At 39.8% G+C, this 20,194-nt stretch overlaps 1 protein-coding gene across 1 annotated transcript in view; it reads right to left on the bottom strand.

Annotated features, from left to right (window-relative positions):
- iqgap2 (IQ motif containing GTPase activating protein 2) overlaps positions 1-20,194 on the bottom strand; it is a 333,913-nt gene that overhangs the window by 102,526 nt on the left and 211,193 nt on the right. The window contains exons 13-17 of the mRNA XM_048593829.1: positions 18,933-19,093; positions 10,468-10,592; positions 5,783-5,946; positions 2,945-3,035; positions 1,095-1,262 (exon numbers count right to left, since the gene is read on the bottom strand). Coding sequence (XP_048449786.1) covers positions 1,095-1,262; positions 2,945-3,035; positions 5,783-5,946; positions 10,468-10,592; positions 18,933-19,093 — 709 coding nt within the window. The remainder of the gene's footprint in view (positions 1-1,094; positions 1,263-2,944; positions 3,036-5,782; positions 5,947-10,467; positions 10,593-18,932; positions 19,094-20,194) is intronic.

Below are 20,194 nucleotides of genomic sequence, written 5' to 3'. Positions count from 1 at the left end.
AATCAGAGTACTGGGGATAGATTGGAATGTGAAAGTCAGAACAAAACAAATTAGCTATGATCTTATTGAAGTGTGGAGCACACTTGAAGGGCACTAAGGCCTACCTGTGCACCTAATTGCTATCAATGTACTATGGGCTCTGCTGAAGAGCTGTGAACTAAGCACAGTTTTGAAAACACATCACTTACCTACAGACCTCAATGTCACCTTGATTGAGACATAGTTGGAAGAGTTGAATATTAGAGGTGAGGTTGGAGTAAACTTGCTGTTGAGGCAGCATTCAAGATTGTGCGGCAGAAAGGAGCCCTGGTTAAACAGGCTTCACTGGCAAACAGCATTTATCATTCATGCCAACAAGAGGGAGATGCCATATGTATACCAACTTGAATAAATAAGCATAATAATGCATAATTATGCATTATGCATAATAATGTTTACCACTTTGGAAAATTCAAGAACACCATTTGTATGTAAAAATCAGTGACAGCTTTAGTTTATGCTGAGAATTAAACAAGAGTGAAGTCAGCTACATTTACTGCAATGCAGATTCATTCTTGAAATGTTGTGTTGATTCTTCATTTTATGGAAAATCCATTACAGCTTTTGCACTGGTCTCACTGTCAGTGCAGAGATGACAGAATGAGAATGTACCTGCAGGTCGGCACCAAAATTCTTGCGCTGGATTCATAACCAAACCTGCATTAGTATTAAAATCTTCTTCTCAATTGAAAATAAAGAAATATTCTACCAGTGAAACTACTGATTAAATCTGGGTTTTAGGTTTTACATGTTTTGGAACATCAATGAAGAACATAGCATCTTATCTATCACTCATGACACAAGAGCTAAACTTAATCTAATCATTTGTAATAGGCACCAAATGAATCCCTAACATTTAGACACAGGGAAAATGGGCACACTTATGCAACTTCCAGTACAAAGGCCGAACAGAACTAGAGAATAGTGCATTACTGAAACAAACCAAGACATCTTTTAACATTCTGTGCTGACTGGTTAATTTATCTGTTAGTCTGCCCCAAGGATGCTGATGCTAATACTACAGAAAATTGCTACATATCCCTCGTGTTTTATACCATCTCCAGTCTTTTTCCTTTTTGCTTCAGAGAGTTCATTCTGATAGGTATCAGCACATTCTGGTACAAGCCCTCTCGCGGTTATGTTGGAAGACTGTATTGTAGTCAATGTTAGCTGTGGATCACCCATCTCAATTGCAGAGTTAATCTTAGATATTGCAACAGCCACTGAAAGAGAAATAAAGGTCAGAGGGTGCATTAGATATGTTTATATCTCAAAATAAAAATTCGGAGCATTTGTTTCTTTTTATTAGCCAAATTTTGAAGAATTAATGATAGAGGAACTATTAGCAACGATTCACAGCAACAATTTCTGGAGTTTGCAGTCACACCATACAAATGCCAGGCAATGATCATCACCAATAAGAGACAATCTAACCACTGTCCCTTGACATTCAATAGTGTTACCATCACTGAATCTCCCACTATCATGCTGGGAGTTAACATTGACCAGAAATACAACTGGATTCACCACACAAACAGTGGCTCCAAGAGCAGGTCAGAGACTAGGAACACTGCAGCGAAGTAACTCACCCGACTCCCTGAAGTCAGTCCACCATCTATAAGGCACAAGTCAGGAGTGTGATCGAATACTCCCCACTTGCCTGGATGAGTGCAGCTCCAACAACACTCAAGAAGCTTGACACCATCCAGGATAAAGCAGTCTCTTGATTGACATCACATCCACTGCCTCCCAAGGACATTGTGGGTCTACCTACAGCACACAGACTGCAGCAGTTCAAGAAGGCACTATAACCTTCTCAAGGGCCAGTAGGGATGAGCAATTAACGCTGGCCTGCCAGCAACACCCACGTCTGCCAATGAGTTTAAAAAAAGCCTGGCGTCTAACATTGAAATCTAAAAGCTTCCACTGATTCTATACTGCCCCACAGAATGTACCACATTAATTTCAAGTAAAACTTGCCATTTTACACTATTTTACTTGCTGCAAAATCCTTGAAAACATGTACCCTGTTGAATAAGATGTAACTGAGTTTTAAAATGATAGACAAAGTCCTAAATACTGCTGTGCAGCCTTACTGATCAAGAGAAAAGCTCTCCATGTTTGTGGAGTGTCAAGTTTCTTTTATAAAACAAAATGAAGGGAAATGGGTGATAATTTGGCCATTTCTCAATCATTTGTGTCTCAGTGTATTTCAGTTCTTTGTTTGGCTACATTAGTGAGACTGGCTGCCTACCATGCCACCCGAGAGTCCACTGGTGTCAAGGATATTATTAAGTAAGTCGTGTTAATACACACAACCCCTCAAACCACATTGATTAGCAAAGTGCACATCAGCTCATCAATGTGCCGTCAAAGCATGCTCTGAAATCACATGCTTGAAGTCCTCATGTCCGAAAGGACCAAGGAGTGGAACATTCCAGTGTCTTCGTTGCAATTTTCCCTATTGGTTAGGTCAGTACATGCAAGACAAGCATGTAATGCTAGCTTAATCTCTGATTTTGCAACCTTCCCCAAATTTTCCATTAACTATAACTATATATAATTAATTACACCTTATCAACTGGAAAATATTCTCCTTGCACAATGCACAGACCTTGAGTTCCTGTCAAAGATGTTATTATACTGTGTGAAAAAGGAACTAAGTCCATTTTTGTTCTCTATTAATAAGTTCTTCACTCTACTTTGCGGGAATCCAACAAACCCGAACTATGAAAGACACTTTAGAAAATATGTCAAGATTAAATTTGAACACTGGTCTTCTGGCTACACGTCGAAAACTGCAGCAACATTGTCAGACCAGTTTATTCTTGCTGTAAATAAAATATGATACTGTTTTTAGAAAAATTAGGTTGTGCTTAATTTAAATACATTATCTTATACTTACAGCAATGAGCATCATCAGTATCCTTATTTGCAGAAATGATCGCTTCCTGTATCTCGTCCAACCACAATACAGCTGAATCATCCTGAGACGCCTTCAATTTAAGTATGCAGATACAGATCAGAATTTTACATTCAAATACAACCAAATCAATGCATAAAACTAGAAAAATGAGCAAAATTCACAAAAAACCTCAACCTGCAGAGGTTTTATGAATAATTAACTGGGAAAATGAAACAATGACAGTAGTGGATGCAGATTTCATTGGAGATTTCAAAATTTGAACTTACAAGGCTGTCGAGATAGGGCTGGAGAATAGGACTAGCTGAGTAGCTCTTTTGGGAGCCAGTAAAGACATAATGGGTTGAAAGGCCTCCTTCTGTACTGTAAATTCCATGTTTGTGTGGAAATACTATATGGAAATTCTATAAATCTGAATAATAAACTCTCTGCAAATGAGGATTTTCACAATAAGGAAAAGTAACATTTAAGAGTCATTTAAAGGGTGAAAACATTGGCATAACAGTGTCATAGAGTTCAATACCCACCACCATCCCTGTTAGAGGTTTCCTCGGGGGTTATTTTTCAATTCTCAGGGACTGTATTTTGGATTTCAGGAGTTCCTTTTCCATTTTCACTGGGACTTTTATTAGCTGTGTTTTAAATAAGCTACATAGGGTGATACAGATCATCCACTGCAAGCTGTACCACTGCATTGATCCAAAGTACGTATCAAAACCTAACTGAGTTGTTTTGGGAAGTGGGTAGAGAGAATGACACAGCATAGCACAGCCCCCAGCATGTAGCTCAAAGGCAACAGTGCTATCAACTCTACCAAGCCGTCACATCTCGACAAACTTCTTCAGATTTAAAGCGGTGAAAAGTGCAATTCATGAAAAGGAGACAGGGAAACAGTAATGGCAACATGAGAGCTCATTCTTATATAACAAGAGATTACAAAGCACATGGCAGAATTCAGAGATAGCAAGATCTGCAGATGCTGGAGTCAGAGATAATACGGTGTGGAGCTGGAGGAATACAGCAGGCCAGGCAACACCAGAGGAGCAGGAAAGCTGACGTTTCAGGTCAGGACCCTTCTTCAGAAAATCGGGAAAGTTCTACTGGTTGTATTGTGACCTCTGCTGGTACTTAAATAAATAACACTTCTTAATGACTGTGCAAAGTCCAACAAAATCTCAGTGCTAAGAAAAGAAGCTTCCATAATTTTGAAATGATTTTATCAGGCCAGAGAGGTGGCTCAGCAAAAATTATGGCATTAAAAAAAATCAATTACTCCTCTTTATCAAGGCATAGGTTTTTCTGTTGGTCTTTATGGTGATATTAGTAGATATTTTGATAAAGAATGCACTTTAATAATGATTTCTATGACAATTTCATCTGTGAAGAATATAATAGCACACCTTCTGGAGGAGCAGGATATCGTAGGATAGCAAGTCCTGATTTACAGGTTTAATGAGGGAGGAAAGTTGCGCATGTTTTAGTAAAAACGGCAAGCAGAGCTCACCAGCTTTGCCATTCTTATCACAACAAATTCTGGGTCAATATGCTTTTACAGATGGAGCAAGGGCTTGAATCCTAAAGGAAATATCATCTTTATTTGCAGAATCATTTGTTCACAATAGAAGGCAACCATTCTGCCCAGTTAGTCTACCCCAGAACTACACTCAGAAGGGAATCTCAAGATGCAAGCAATTAATACTGACTTAATTTACTGTCTGCACAAAAAGATGTAGCTGCTTTCACAACTGGTGATTTCTATTAATAAAAATAAACCAGAAAAAGATATAGAATAGAAAGTTGTCATTTGGTCCATCATGTCTGTGATGACTCTATCAAAGAGCTACCTAATTAGTCCCATTCCCCAATCCTTATTCCCAGAAGTCATTTCCAATAAACCTGTTGGATTATACCTTGGTGTAGTGTGAGTTCTGACCTTGTCTGCCCCAGTCCAGCACTGGCATCTCCACATCATGGATGCTTATTTCCCACAGACCTCTTAATTTTTTAGCCTTTGACTGCCCTTTCCAATTTTTTTTGCACAATAACATTAAATTCACTCCCATCACCATTTCCAGTATCCATTCTAACTCATAAGACTCGATGAGTATACAAATGGTTTTCTCCATGTTACTTGCCATTCCTTTGTCAATTAAATTAAGACTATGCCTTCATGCTGCTGATCATTTTGCTCATGGAAGCAATTTATTCTTTTTCACTCAATTAATGCCTTCAACCTTGTCTGATCTATCAAAAATATCCCCAGTTCTTTCAGACCCTCCACTTAACTGAAATTCTTCACCATTGGTAGAATTCTAGTTATAGAATCAGAGTCATACAGTACGAAAACAGACCCTTCGGTCCAACCAGTCCATGCTGACCATAATCCCAAACTAAACCAGTCCCACCTGCCTGTGCTTGGCCCATATCCCAGGGTCATCACACCTACAGCAAGGGGAGAGATTGAGAAGGAGAATGCTTGACGCTGACCTCAACTGGTGCAGGAATTGAACCCACACTGTTAGAATCACTACATTGCAAACCAGCCAACTGAGCTAATGACTCCCACTTTTGAGATAGCCTAAGACTGAATAAGAGAGTTCATAAAATGGGTCCTTGGAAGTATTGGAAAATTCCCACCACTAAACAAGGCATTTTCTTGGTCTTAAAACACAACCACCAGCATTCCATGTAAAGTTTAGGGCTGAAGGTGACCGCATTGACCTCTCAAGTATTTTCTCTGTTCCATTTGCAATTACAGCAGAAAGATTTTATAAACAAGTAAAATAGAACAAAATAAGAAGCCATTTTGTAAAGGCTCACCTTGCACTTCTGTTGCTTAGTGTGCCATAGAACATCTTGATAATGACATGCTATTGAGGATTTCACGCCCTGTAATTTAGCAGTCGGCATCAGTAATGCTTCCAGTGTTTTATGAGGATCTTTTTTATCTATTATCTCATTGATAAGGCCAGCTGCAATGATCTCTGTAGTAGGAACACCAAGAGAAATACAATCTTACAAAAAATAAGTAACAGTATTAAATGGCGATATTATATTGTGATGTGTGTCATTGCTAAAAAAAATCAAGTTCAAACCCCACTAATTCTACTGAGTACTGAATTAACTATTGCAAATTATGGTATTATTTGGTCCTGGGAATATATTTAAACCCATTACAGTATACAACTAAAATCTGCACCAGTAAAGCAATAGATATAACAGTTAGTGAAGTTAGCATATTAAGTCACAAAACTGGAAGCTCAAAAGATTCATTTCACAGTTAGCCACTCTCAGCCAGTGAGATAAAACAGCATTGCAATATAACCTTGAAGTCCCGAAACAGAGAGATAGGAGCTAAGTATTCCTACACCTAACCACAACACATTCTTAAAAAAAAGGGCACAGATTGTGCAAACAAAGGATATTGCTTTGCACCTTCTGTTCAACTGGATCACCAAAAAAACTTATGCAGCTTTTCACTAAAATAAAAAGGACCAGGCGAGGGGGAAATGAACACAGCATCAACAGCCAAAGAACCATGTTCCTAAAAGTCAGAGTTGAAAGAGGAGAGAAAATTGGTAACTTTTGAAGAGAATAATCTTCAAAAACATACCGACAATAAGGTGGAAAAATTACTCATCGTGCAGAGAATAATGGAATTAAAAAGAGTACACTACAAAATATAAATTTAGTATTTGTATAGCCCCTTCCAATATAGGTTTTGAATCATAAATTTAGAATCATCTGAATATATGCTGAAGCCATTCATTAACAAATATGAATTTGGGATGGTATGTATTAACTTGACATAAAAATGGATGATCAAGCTTTGAAATTTCACCAATTAACTTAAAGCCTTTAGATTTCAATTTGATTGAAGTCTGATTGAAAATGAGCTGGGACACTTTAAAATGGCCAAAGTCATGAGACATGGCAGTAGCCAAGCTGACAGGAATCTGCGAAGGAATTTCTAAATAACATGGCTGAGAGTAACATCCTGAAAAAAAAACTAGCCTAGTGGTAATTAACTGGACTTCAACATTCATCAACTGGAATGCACAGCTCATGTTCTCCAAATGGTTCTAGTGATGAAATATCTTGACTATAGGCTATTGCTAGAATAAAGGTTTAATTCTGAAACTTAATATAAAAAGGAAAATTGAAAAAAAACACTCCCTATCTATGGCAAAGGATCATGGGGGAGGGGCTCTGTCGGTAGACCATCGAAACTTGTTGTAAAAATGGATTGCTCTCATTGAAGGCCAATGGACAGTTTAAACTGACCAAAACCACCTCCCGCGTAATACCATGATTATAAACCAGTGGTTTTTGCTATAAAGACAGAGATCCAGAAACATGGGTCCTGGAAATTGTAATACATTAAGAATAAGGACTCTCTCACTCCTTCGAAATGGTGCCCAATTTAGCAGAGGGTTATCATCCCTAAGAATAAATCAGCTGCTGACCTAGATCTTTTCAATAACTGCAACATTTGCGCTGAATAACTGCATCCAAGAAATCAGATAAACATCAGTCTCAGATTAAAACAAATCCTTATGCCTCAAAGTCAAGCAGAGGGCTCAATACCATACAACATTTTATCTTCCTTTGTATTGGACAGTATTTGTCTTGAAGTTAGTGTGTTTCTGTGTGGGAGCACATGCAATCCCAAGTGACTATGCAAAGGCCTTACTCTTGACGTCATATTTTTACTACATTGCCTGGTTTAACAGGTAATAAATTTGCTCTTTCTTTAACTGAAGAAATCTTTGGCTCCCTATCGCTCACAGCAAAACATATTAATGACATTTTTTAATCAGAGAGAGATGTAACCTTCTACAAAAATCTCATCAACATTTGTTGTAGCCAACAAAGGAGATTTAGCAGGTTCATCCCTTCACACCTGGTCACTAGTGTACAAATTCAGAATAGATAACCTTGCAATGAGGATGTAACAATTAGTCCTTTGGTGAAGAGATCATTACATGTAACTTCATGGTAAGTAAAAATAAACTACGGCAAGGATGATGGTTTGAAAAATTAAACTGCATTTTCTCTTTTCCATGTTAATAAATTTTTAGTATGTTACAAGCCTTTTTTGCAGTTTATAAATTTTCGTTCCACCTCAGTTATACAGGCCATTTTAACATTAGTACTTATCTTACATCTCGAGGATGAGAAGAGGAATTTAATTATAGGAAATGAGGAAATAGCCGAGCCATTGAACAGGTATTTTGTGTTGGTCTTCATAGTGGAGAACATGAACAACATGCCACTAAACTGATGACAAGGAGACCAAGGTAGGTGAGGACCTAGGAATGATCATTATCACAAAAGCTAATGGAGCTAAAGGTAGATAAGTCTCCTGGCCCTCTTGGAATGCATCCCAGGGTACTAAAAGAGATGGCAGAGAAATAGCAAATGTGCTTTTGGTAATTTTCCAAAATTCATGACTCTTGCTGTTTTCCAATTTGCTAGAACTGCCCCAATGTGACACCACTGTTTAAAAAACGAGGTAGGAAAAGGATAGGGAATTGTAGGCTGGTTAGCCTAACTTCTGTAGTGGGGAAAACGCTTGAATCTAGCATCAAGGAAGAAATAGCAAGACATCTAGATAGAAGTTGTTCCATTCCGCAAATGCAGCATGGGTTCATGAAGGGCAGGTCATGTTTGCTGGAATTCAATGAAGACATGAGTGCGGTAGACAATGGGGACCCAGTAGATATGGTATATTCAGACTTCTAAAAAGCATTTGACAAGGTGCCCCACAAAAAGCTGCTGCATAAGATAAAGGTGCATGGCATTACAGGTAATGTATGAGCATGGATCGAGGATTGGGTAACTAACAGGAAGCAAAGAATGGGGATAAATGACTGCTTTTCTGGTTGGTGATCAGTTACTAGTGGTGTGCCTCAGGAATCAGTATTGGGACTACAGTTGTTTACAATTTATGTAGATGTTATGGAGTTGGGGATCACGTGTGATGTGTCAAAGTTTGCGGATGACACTAAGATGAGGAGTGGTAGAGCAAAGTGTGCAGAGGGGTATAGAAAGTTTAACTGATTGGGCAAAGGTCTGGCAGATGGAGTACAAATTTGATAAATGTGAAGTCATCCATTTTGGTAGGAATAACAGTAAAAAGGACTATGATTTGAACAGTAAAATATTGCAGCATGCTGCTGTGTGGAGGGACCTGGGTGTCCTTGTGCATGAATTGCAGAAGGTTTGTTTGCAGGTACAACAGGTAATTAAGAGGGCAAATGGAATTTTGTCCCTCACTGCTCGAGGGATTGAGTTTAAAAGCAGGGAGGTTATGTTGTAACTGTATCGGGTGCTGGTGAGGTCACACCTGGAGTAATGCATGCAGTTTTGGTCTCCTTACTTGAGAAAGGATGTACTGGCATTGGAGGGAGCACAGAGGAGATTCACTAGGTTGATTCCAGAGTTGACCGGGTTGGCTTATGAGGAAAGGCTGAGTAGACTGAGATTATATTCATTGGAATTTTGGAGAACGAGGGAGATCTTATAGAAACGTGTAAAATTTATGAAGGGAGTAGATGAGATAGAAGCAGGGAGGATAGTAGGTGAAGCTAGAACAAGAGGGCATAATCTCCAAATTACAGGGAGCAGATTTAGGACTGAATTGAGGAGGAACTTCTTTAACCAAAGGGTTGTGAATCTGTGGAATTTCTTGCCCAGTGAAATAATTGAGGCTTCCTCATTGAGTGCTTTTTAAAGCTAAGATGGATAATTTTTTGAACAGTGAAGGAATTAAGGGTTACAGTGAAAGGGTGAGTAAGTGGAGCCGAAGTCATGAAAAGGTCAGCCATTGAATGGTGGAGCAGGCTCAAAAGGGCCAGACGGCCTACTCCTGCTCCTTACGTTCTTACCTAATACGAAGGAATTTATAGGAATAAGTAACTAATTCATCTGAGGATTTGGGATCAAGCTAAAAGCTTTATACTTTAGGTTTATGCTATTGAGCAATTCTTCAATAACGACCTTTGATACCCATTACTTTTTATGAAAGTTGAAGTACAAAACAATGGACTATCCTATAACAGTCCAGTTTCTGATGATAGAAGTAATAATATTAATTTTATTTAACATTAACAAAGCATTTTAAACTCCTGTGGTGAATTAATGTTCAAAGGTAAACTCAGATTTCAAATTTGTCCCTTTGATTTTCTGGAAAAGGATTAAATGGAATGTGACTTTTTTTCATAAACACTTTATATCACAATTTGCTTTGGTGAGATTTTGTGTAATGCGGGCTCCTTTTAACTTAAACTACAGTGCATGCAGCACATGAATAATTTAGTTACAATTACAGCTCACACTGCTGTTCCTGTCATCTGCTGGACAGCTAGATCCACAGTAACTTGGAGCCAGTCCACGATATCAGGTCTACTGCACAGTCCAGCCACTCTAAAAGGTAAAATAGACTGCCTTCATGTGTCAAATTGAATCAAAAAGAAATCTCAACTTTGGAAGGCACAACTCACTTTCATTTTCTTCCTGGACTTGCAAGTTGATTTCTCCAATACAGTTTTGAATGTCATTCCAGCTGAGGTACTGCAGTCCTTGGTCTGCAGCTTGCCTCTTCATTAGTACCAGCATATCCGCATACCTGAGAGAAAGAGAACTTGTAATCTGAACAGTTTGATAGCAAGACCACTCAGGAACTCATCTTACATATCCATGGGCACATTCTTTGAATCTAAGCCAAAACAAACTATTACATGTGAAAGAATGCCAATAGGTTAAGGGAGGATATGGAGATGCCCACTCAATGGGGAAAGTCCAAGAAATGGACTCTAGCCTCAAATAACATATCTGCAATCATAGAATCCTTACAATGCGGAAACAGGCCCCTCGGCCCAACAAGTCCACACCGACCCTCAGAGCACCCACACAAACCCAACCCCCAATAATCCACCTAATGTACAAATCCCTGAACAGTACGGGCAATTTAGCATGGCCAATCCACCTAGCCTGCACATCTTTGGACTGTGGGAGGAAACCGGAGTACCTGGAGGAAACCCACGCAGACACAGGGAGAATGTGCAAACTCCACACAGACAGTCGCCCAAGGCTGGAATTGAACCCGGGTCCCTGGCGCTGTGAGGCAGCAGTGCTAACCACTGAGCCACCGTGCCACCACGTAACCTGTATGACTCTAAGTCTTTTTGATCTTTTGCTTGCTGCGATCTGCCTGTACTGCTCATAAAAAAAGCTTTTCACTGCATTTTGGCACACATGACAAAAAAAAACATCAATCAATCAATCAATCAATCAATCATACTCTTTATGATATAGGAAAAAGACAAAGCATGAAGCTCATATTTTTCAGATTCTAGAGGGAACAAAAACAATTTATTTGCCTTAATTTTAATATAAAACCAACTAGAAACATCATAATTTTGTACAGATTATAGAAAAATTGAACTGTCCACTCAGCCAGAGCCAGCCTTTAGTTCTCATCACAGTCATAAACTGATTGCAAATCTTTTTCCTTCTGGAAATCCTCTTGTCACAAAGTTCATTTATCTGCTGATCTCTAAAGAAGCTTCTCACACCAGTCTTAAATTTGCTTTTCACTAATTGAACTTGTGCATCCTGTTTTGTTGTCATGGATAGATTTGCAGTAATAACTCACATTTAGTTTTCACAGTTTACCTAATAAAAATGGTAGAAAGTAAGACTATCTACAGGGGCAGTTTTAATTTTGCAGCAGTAAACAGGCGGGACACAGGTGGAAGCAGTGTGTAATTGGCTGAAGATGATGACAACTGAGTTTTTTTCCATGTTCACTTGAGCTAATTTAGGTATTTGACATCTTAGGCAGGAGTACACAGACAAGAATTATACCTAGCAAGCTGCAAAGAAAGTCCAGTCCTTTCAATGTTCACGCATCTAATACAAATATTGAAAGAGTGAATTTGTTTGAATGACTTGTTTAAGATTGGTTTTCTATCATTCTGAGGCTTATAACAATGGGTAAAGTCAGAGTAAGTAGTACTACGCAATACAGAAGAAACAGTGCTTTGAATTAATCTTGTGTTAAGTGCAGTGAAGCATATTCGAAGGTTAGAAACAAGATACCTATCAAATATAAGTAGCTTATTAGGATGAATATTTCAGGAACTAACAGCAGTGTATTGTTCTGCACATGAAATCAGTCATTTATTAGCTCATAGTTTTAAATAGCTCCCTCTCAATAACCACAAGATACACAAAAAATAAGGAACTGACAGTTGTGCATTCACTATACTATGCAATGGTACAGAGATCAGAAAATATATAAGAAAGGTTTTGCAGTAAAAGAATAAGATCACTTCCAATATTTCACTGTAGCACAAGTTTAAAACCATTTAAAATTAATATTTGCATTTAATAATGCTCATTAAATCAAATAATTTCTAACTCAAGGTATCGTCTGATTGATTTTATCCTTCCATCTGGCAAAAATCAAGAAAAACATACAAGGGCTTATGGTATATCCAAAAAACCAGATTGTATTGACAAGGTCTCACTAGTTGACCTCTGTGGTTTACTATTTTTACATTGATATTGTAAAAACAAACATGCACTCAAGTTTATAGAAAGTATAGTTTGGTTTACAAAGTGGTCAGCATTAAAGAAACACAACCAGCTAAAGATCTATTAACACCACATGTCATAACTAAATTTTCTGACACTTGGCCTTTCCCTCTATATAGTCTCAAAGGCTTCAATGCTTCCTGAACCATGACCAGAACTGGACAAACATCTGTGGATTGATTGTAGTGTAACTATCACTTCCTCTAATTTATACTGTATTGTTTTAGCTTGAAGATTCAATATTAATATTTTTTACTGCAACAGGGTAATCAGATACATTGCTCAATGTTATTACATATATCACCTCTTTCCTAAGGCAAAAGGTACGATTCCCTCTTGTCACCCTACACATCTCTGAAATACTTGGTGCATCTCCCTGGCCCTACAATTATACCTGGAACATCTGAATAACAAGGATACCTATGTCAAACTCCAACTTATTCACTACAGTTCCACCTTCAACACCATAATTCCAAACAAACTCATCTTTAAACTCTGTGACCTAGGTCTCAGTGCTCCCCTTTGTAACGGGATCCTCAACTTCCTGACCCATAGACCAGAATCAGCAAGAATAGGTGACAACACCTCCTCCATCACAATCCTCAACACCGATGCCTTGCAAGGCTGCGTACTCAGACCCTTACTATACTCCTTATACACTCACAACTGTGTGGCCAACTCCATCTACAAGTTTACTAATGACATCACTGTTGTAGGTCGGATCTCAAACAATGACGAGATGGAGTATAGGAAAGATGTCGGCAAAATGACAGAGCTGGTCATTGACTTCAGGAAGCAGAGTGGAGGGCACACCCCTGTCTGCATCAATGGTGCTGAGTTGGAAGTGGTCCAGAGCGTCAAGTTCTGGGGAGTGATGATCAACAACCACCTGTCCTGGTCCAACTATGCTGATGTGACAGTCAAGAAAGCAGAACAGCACCTCTACTCCCTCAGGAGGCGAAGGAAATCTGGCACGTCCGCAAGGATCTTACCAATTTTTATAGGTACACCAGAGAAAGCATCCTATCTGGGTGTATCACAGCATGGTATGGCAACTGCCTTCCCAAGACCTCAAGAAATTAGAGTTGTGAACACAGCCCAGTCCATCACACAAACCAGTCTCCCAACCACTGACTCCATGTAGACTTCCTGCTAGTTTGGGAAAGCAACCAACATAATCAAAGACCCCTCCCAATCCAGTTATACTCTCTCACATCCTCTTCCAGTGGGCAGAACGTATAAAAGTTTGAATACAAGTACAAACAGATTCAAGAACAACTTCTTCCCTGCTGTTTCAGACTTTTGAGTGGAGCTCGTGTTAATCCAGATCTCTCTCTCTCTGCCCCTTCTCTGTAGCTGTAACATTGTATTTTGCACTCTGTTCTGCTATCCTGATGTACTTTGGATAGTACAATCTGCCTGTATAGCACGCAAAACACTTTCACTGTATCTCGGTACATGTGACAACAATAAAAATCAGTTTAGCATTACGTTCTTCCATGATCACCTCCCCTGATGGGTCCACTTCTACCTATCTACATACATTGAGCATATTTCCAGAAACATTTTTTTCCTCTCTGTTTATGCATTTGCCACATCCAGACACTCCCAGTACTCTTATCCATGGTCCCTCTCGTCCTCGTCCACATCCCGTCCCTCAGTAACATCACCTGGAGACTACCATGTGTATGCTGATATCTAGACCGACTCATCTTCCACCTCTCTTGACAAAACAAAGATGGGCCTGGGGTCAGAATACCTGTCCAAATCGAGTCATCCACAAATACCTTCCTGTTATTTATCAGAGGAACAAAGGTATCATTTTCAGCCTCCAATGTACTCCATTCTTAACAGACTCCATTGTTCTCCTCAGCTACTCCCTCTGACTGAGCCAGACTGGGTGAAACTTGATCATTTTTCATTCTCTCCACTGCTGAAACCCTGCCCATCCTATAGCCACCAGTGGACTTGGTTTTCCAAATATCCTCTTTATTAATCTCCCATGCGCCATTCTTCATAAAAGAGCAACTGGTCCAAAAATCAATGCATGCTTCCACTCCAATCGTCTCTGACCTACAATGACACACTCATCCCCACAGCACTGCAACACATGGATTTAGTATCCTTGTATAACATTAAAGAGAAAGACAAGGCTTTACTTCTCAATAGCTGCAAATTTTCCCTGCTTTATCATCCTTCACAATTTTTAATTTGCTTTGTATTTAGTCTTAGGAAGTGGACATCAATGGCAAGACCAGCATTTATTGTTCATCCTTCATTATAATTAAGAAGGGAATTGTGAACCACCTTCTTGAACCACTGCAGTTCATGAGGTATGGGTAGACCTACGCTGCCAGCCGGTTTCATTCCTTTCAGAGGCTGTAGCAGTTGATCCAACTGAGTGGCTTGCTAAACCCTTTCAGAAATTGCTGGAAATGCTCAGGTCTGGCAGCAACTGTGGAGAGAAATCAGTTCTGAGGAAGGGTCACTGAACCATTAACTGATTTCTCTCCACAGACGTTGCCAGACCCGCTGAGTATTCCAGCAATTTCTGTTTTTGTTTCCAATTTACAGCATCTGCAATTCTTTCAATTTTTAAACCCTTTCAGAGCACAGTTAAGAGTCAACCCCATTTCTCTGGGTCTGGAGTCACAAATATGCCAGGCCAGGTCAGGGCAAGAGGTTTCCTTCCTAGAAAGGTATGATGAGTTTGTACAAATATCTACAACGGTTTCATGGTCACCGTTACTGAGACTACTTTGTTTTTAATTAATTGAACTGAAATTCCACCAGATGCTTTGGGATTTGAACCCATGCCCCCATTAGCATTAGCCTGGGGCTTTGGAATACTACTCCAGCCATATTACCATCACATCACCTTTTCATATTCTGGTATTTGGGGCTCCCATTCACTCCTTACCATTGGTGTGGTTGCAGTTGTAGAAATCCCAACCACTCCTCTTCTATCTGCAACTTTAAATCAAATCTCTCCCTCCATGATTCGCCTATTGCATCTTTAATTATTTCTTCTCTAAATTATCCATGTTGTCAGAACCACTCCAGCACAATTCCCCAATGTCCCCACACACACCTCAGTACGGCACCCAACAAAGCACATTGGAAAATATTCCAATGATAAAGACACTACCTCAAGTGAAGGAATTTATTATCACCATTAGCTATTTTTACACCAATTATTGTTCTGAATGCACAAACCTAAGCTTAAAACAAGGAAGATGACCAGATCATTGCTCATAGGGTGACAAATCTCCAGAGTGACTTACCGTGGAAGCAGCTAGTGTTGGGAAATTCAAGAGGCAACTGGCCAAATTTCAATGAAAGAAACAGCTGGGAGATTCAAGGGTGGCACCGTGGCTCAGTGGTTAGCACTGCTACCCCACAGCGCCAGGGACCCGGCTCGATTCCACCCTCAGGCAACTGTCTGTGTGGAGTTTGCACATTCTCCCCAGGTCTGCATGTATTCCCTCCTGGTGCTTCGGTTTCCTCCCACAGTACAAAGCTGCGCAGGCTAGGTGAATTGGCCATGCTAAATTGCCCATAGTGTTCAGGGATGTGTAGATTAGGTGGGTTATAGGGGGATGGGTCTGGGTGGGATGCTCTGAGGGTCAGTGTGGACTTGTTGGGCTGAAGGGCCTGTTTCCACACTACAGGGATTCTATGATATCAGAAAACACCATATTTGGGCTTTAAAATGAAACATGTAATGGCCAAACACACTACAACAGTACTTTACAAATCTCATCTGACTGGAGTCCAAAAGATCAAAAGCTAGGATTATAAAGCATAAATTGAGAGAATAATTGCTTACACATACACAAGCTACCTACCTAAGAAGTCAGCAACTCAAATACTAAAACTATTACAGTCAGTGTCTGAACAAAGGAGACTAAACCATTTGGAGTACACAGAAATATGATAAATAATGCTAAATACAGGAATAAACCAGCAAACACAAAGTAGACCAAATGAAAGTTGGTTATTCCTAGCTCTCAAACATTCACTGTGGTAGGAAAGGAGCCTAATTGTGTCACATATAAAATTACTGAATAATCTATCAGTTGCACCAGGTAATAAGATGGACTCTTTGCAAGTACTGTCAAGAGAAATAATTTACTTCACTGCACAGAATATACTTTATAATTGTCTGAAATTTTAAATATTAGAAGACACGTTGAAATTTACACAGGTGACAAACTTTCCTTTCTTTTAAAGCTCTACCCTGTGATCAGATGGCATGTCAGATTTTTGTGTATTTTGCTTCCCATCACACACCAAAGTGAAATACAGTCTCATTACATGCAAATGGACAAAGCAGAAAACACAATTATTACAATTATAACTGGCTGAGAATGTAAGGAAGCAGGTTGGCAAGAATCACTAAATGTACTTTAACATAAATACATGGGAAGTATTATGTTTTGAAATGAAATACATGGGATGAGAACACGCAATCAATGTAAACATGAACAGTCAAGAAACAGATAAAATACAACATTTCGTGTAAGTGCAAGTCGTGCTGGATAATGTCAGAAAACCATTTTGGATTTTAAAAATAGAAGTATTGATTAATTATACAGTGCATTTGTGGGAATTTTATTCTGAAAATGCCACTAAAGTCATCAGGACATCACAGCGAAGATCAACTACAGCTATGAGGAGTAATTTCAGATATGGACTATTCTCTGGACTGGAATAGAGAATACTATAAGCAGCTCTATCGGTACTGTTTTCAAATGGTGAAAGGCTTCACTATACCTATCAGGGAAATACGATTTTCCTAATCAGGTAATCAGAAAGTGAGGAGAGGGTTTCAGGGAAATTGCTTTAGACCAACAGCATTGAATACTTAACAAAATACAGGAACTGAGGTTTTGCAGTAGATCTGTAGCTTGGGTTGTGGGTGTTGTGGTTGGTTGGATCGCCGAGTTGTTTTGTTATTTCGCAGACGTTTCGTTACCCTGCTGGGTAACATCATCAGTGCAGCCTCCGACGAAGGAAAACCGGAAGTGAGGTAATCCAGATCAACTGACTCCAGAGTTTAAAAACCAGGCGGGAAAACACAACGGCGCTTCATCAGAGGCTGCACTGTTGATGTTACCCAGCATGGTAACGAAACGTCTGCGGAACAACGAACCAGCTCAGCGAGCCAACCAACCACAATACGGGAACTGAGACAAAGACCATTTCTTTGTTTAAAGGTTGTTAATATTAGTTAAAAAGCAAAATACTGCAGATCCTGGAAATCTGAGAAAAAAAAAGTGCTGGAGAACCACAGCAGGTCTGGCAGCATCCATAAAGAGAGAAACCTCACCTTCTTAAGAAGCGTCATTTCGGATTCAAAATGTCAACCGTTTCTCTCTCCACAAATGCTGCCAGACCTGCTGGGTTTCTCCAGCATTTTCTGTTTTTATAGCCAATATTAGTCAAGTAGCAATGATATGCTTCTGGATTGATCTGGCAAAGCAGCAGCGCAGGGGGGGCAGGCTTAAAAAGTTAAAGTGACCTTAAGTTCTAAAGCTTTCTATTTTTCATTAAAAGAAAGCCTTTGTTAACAGATGCTTCAAAAACAATGCTTTAGAATTGAAATGCACTCAAGATCTAACTTGACTCTTGTACAGCAAATGATTTGTTCTTTAGTAAATGATTTATTGCTTATCTGTAATATCACAGCCTTCCAAAATCACAATCTAGGTTTGCTGACATTTAAATGCCAGTTCCAGCAAGAAGTTATTGAACTGGAGCGGACATTTGTCCATAATAGAAATATATACCGCAATATGTATCATTGAAAAGGATGCTAGGAATTCCAGAGGACTTCCAAATTTCTTCTTAATTTATTCATGGGATGAGGGGCTCATGCTAGGTCAGCATTTGTTGCTCAGTGGGCAGTTAAGAGTCAGTCATGGTTCTGTAGATTGGATCTGCATGTAGGCCAGACCAGGTAAGGACAGCAATTTCCTTAATTTAAGGACATTAGTGAGTCAGATTAATTTTCTGGCAACCGACTTTGTCACAATTAGATTCCTAACTCCAGATTTTTTTAAAAATTAAATTTAAATTCCACCACGGAAGGATTTGAACCTGGGTCCCCAGAGTATTCCTGGGTCTCTGGATTAATAATTTAGCAATAATGCTATTAGACCATCGCCTCCCCTTCCAACAGATTACCCTGCACTTCACACTCAGTTATTTCAAAAGTCTTGTCTGATATATCCATATTTTATTCCATACCATTTATTACCATCCATGCCATTCATTTTCCTGTTGCTTGTTGAAAGCGGAGTTGTGGATACATACTGTGGGTTTGGAAATTGCAGCAACAGAAATAGCATTCAGTATAACATACCGTTGTGTGTTTGCATCGTGCAGGTTGCTCACTCCAATAGAAGGGCTGGTGAGGTGCTGTATCACAGCGTGAACATCATTCATGATCAACGCTTCATTCAGAGCAGCCACTGCAGACAACATCTCCACTGCTATAGCAAGTTCTTCATGAGTCAGCTGCCCCTGCAAGTAGGTGAATAGAAAGAAGGTTTATAAAAACAAAAGCATTTTCTTTGGTGGTGAATTTCTGTAATTACTGTGGTTTGTGCTATTTTCTTTGAAACTAAACTGTGTTTGGTCTGTTACTTCTGATAGCTATTCCTGACTTAGCAATTTACCACTTTAAATCTACACTGTTTGGCCAGTACTGCAGTAGATGTTAATTCACATTAATCCTACAAGTGTTTGAATCACTCTGATGCTGCAAATGAACAAAAGCAAATTGTTAAGATGTCACTAGAGTGAAGGGAGGGAAGACCTGGGGTTAGTCATACATTAGCTTTGGGTCAGTATACCACGTTGCAAGTGTACTGATTGGAACCAGCTGGATCTTGTCGGCCATGAGATTCTGACTGGGGTTGTTAACCTGGGCCGATCAGGAAGCCCTGGCTGACCAATATAAACAGGAAATTTAGAATCTTCTCAGTCAAGGGACTGAGTCCACGTTAGCAGGCCACAGCCAGTGTACTGTGCACAAGTAAATAAAGAGTGACTTCGGTGATGGAATACTGACCTCTGTGCAGTTATTTCAGCAAGATACACCAAAACCCAGAAAGTAAATGAGATCACTTATGTGAGATAACAAGGTGTAGAGCTAGATGAACACAGCAGGCCAAGCAGAATCATAGGAGCAGGAAGGTTGACGTTTCGGGCCTAGACCCTTCTTCAGAAATGGGGGAGGGGAAGGGAGTTCTGAAATAAATAGGGAGAGACGGGGAAGATGGGTGGAGAGGAGACAGACAGGTCAAAAAGGCGGGCATGGAGCCAGTAAAGGTGAGTGTAGGTGGGGGGTGAGGGAGGGGATAGGTCAGTCCAGGGAGGACAGACAGGTCAAGGGGGCGGGATGAGGGTAGTAGGTAGGAGATGGGCGTGGGGCTTGAGGTGGGAGGAAGGACAGGTTAGGGAGGCGGGGAACAAGCTGGGCTGGTTTTGGGATGTGGTAGGGGGAGGGGAGATTTTGAAGCTTGTGAAGTCCACATTGATACCATTGGGCTGCAGGGTTCCCAAGCGGAATATAGAGGTGCTGTTCCTGCAACCTTCGGGTGGCATCGTTGTGGCACTGCA

The sequence above is a fragment of the Rhincodon typus genome, chromosome 3 (assembly GCF_021869965.1).
Source record: "Rhincodon typus isolate 14 chromosome 3, sRhiTyp1.1, whole genome shotgun sequence".
Taxonomy (NCBI): domain Eukaryota; kingdom Metazoa; phylum Chordata; class Chondrichthyes; order Orectolobiformes; family Rhincodontidae; genus Rhincodon; species Rhincodon typus.
The sequence above is the reverse complement of the archived record's forward strand: the minus strand, read 5'-3'. Positions and strand labels throughout refer to the sequence as shown.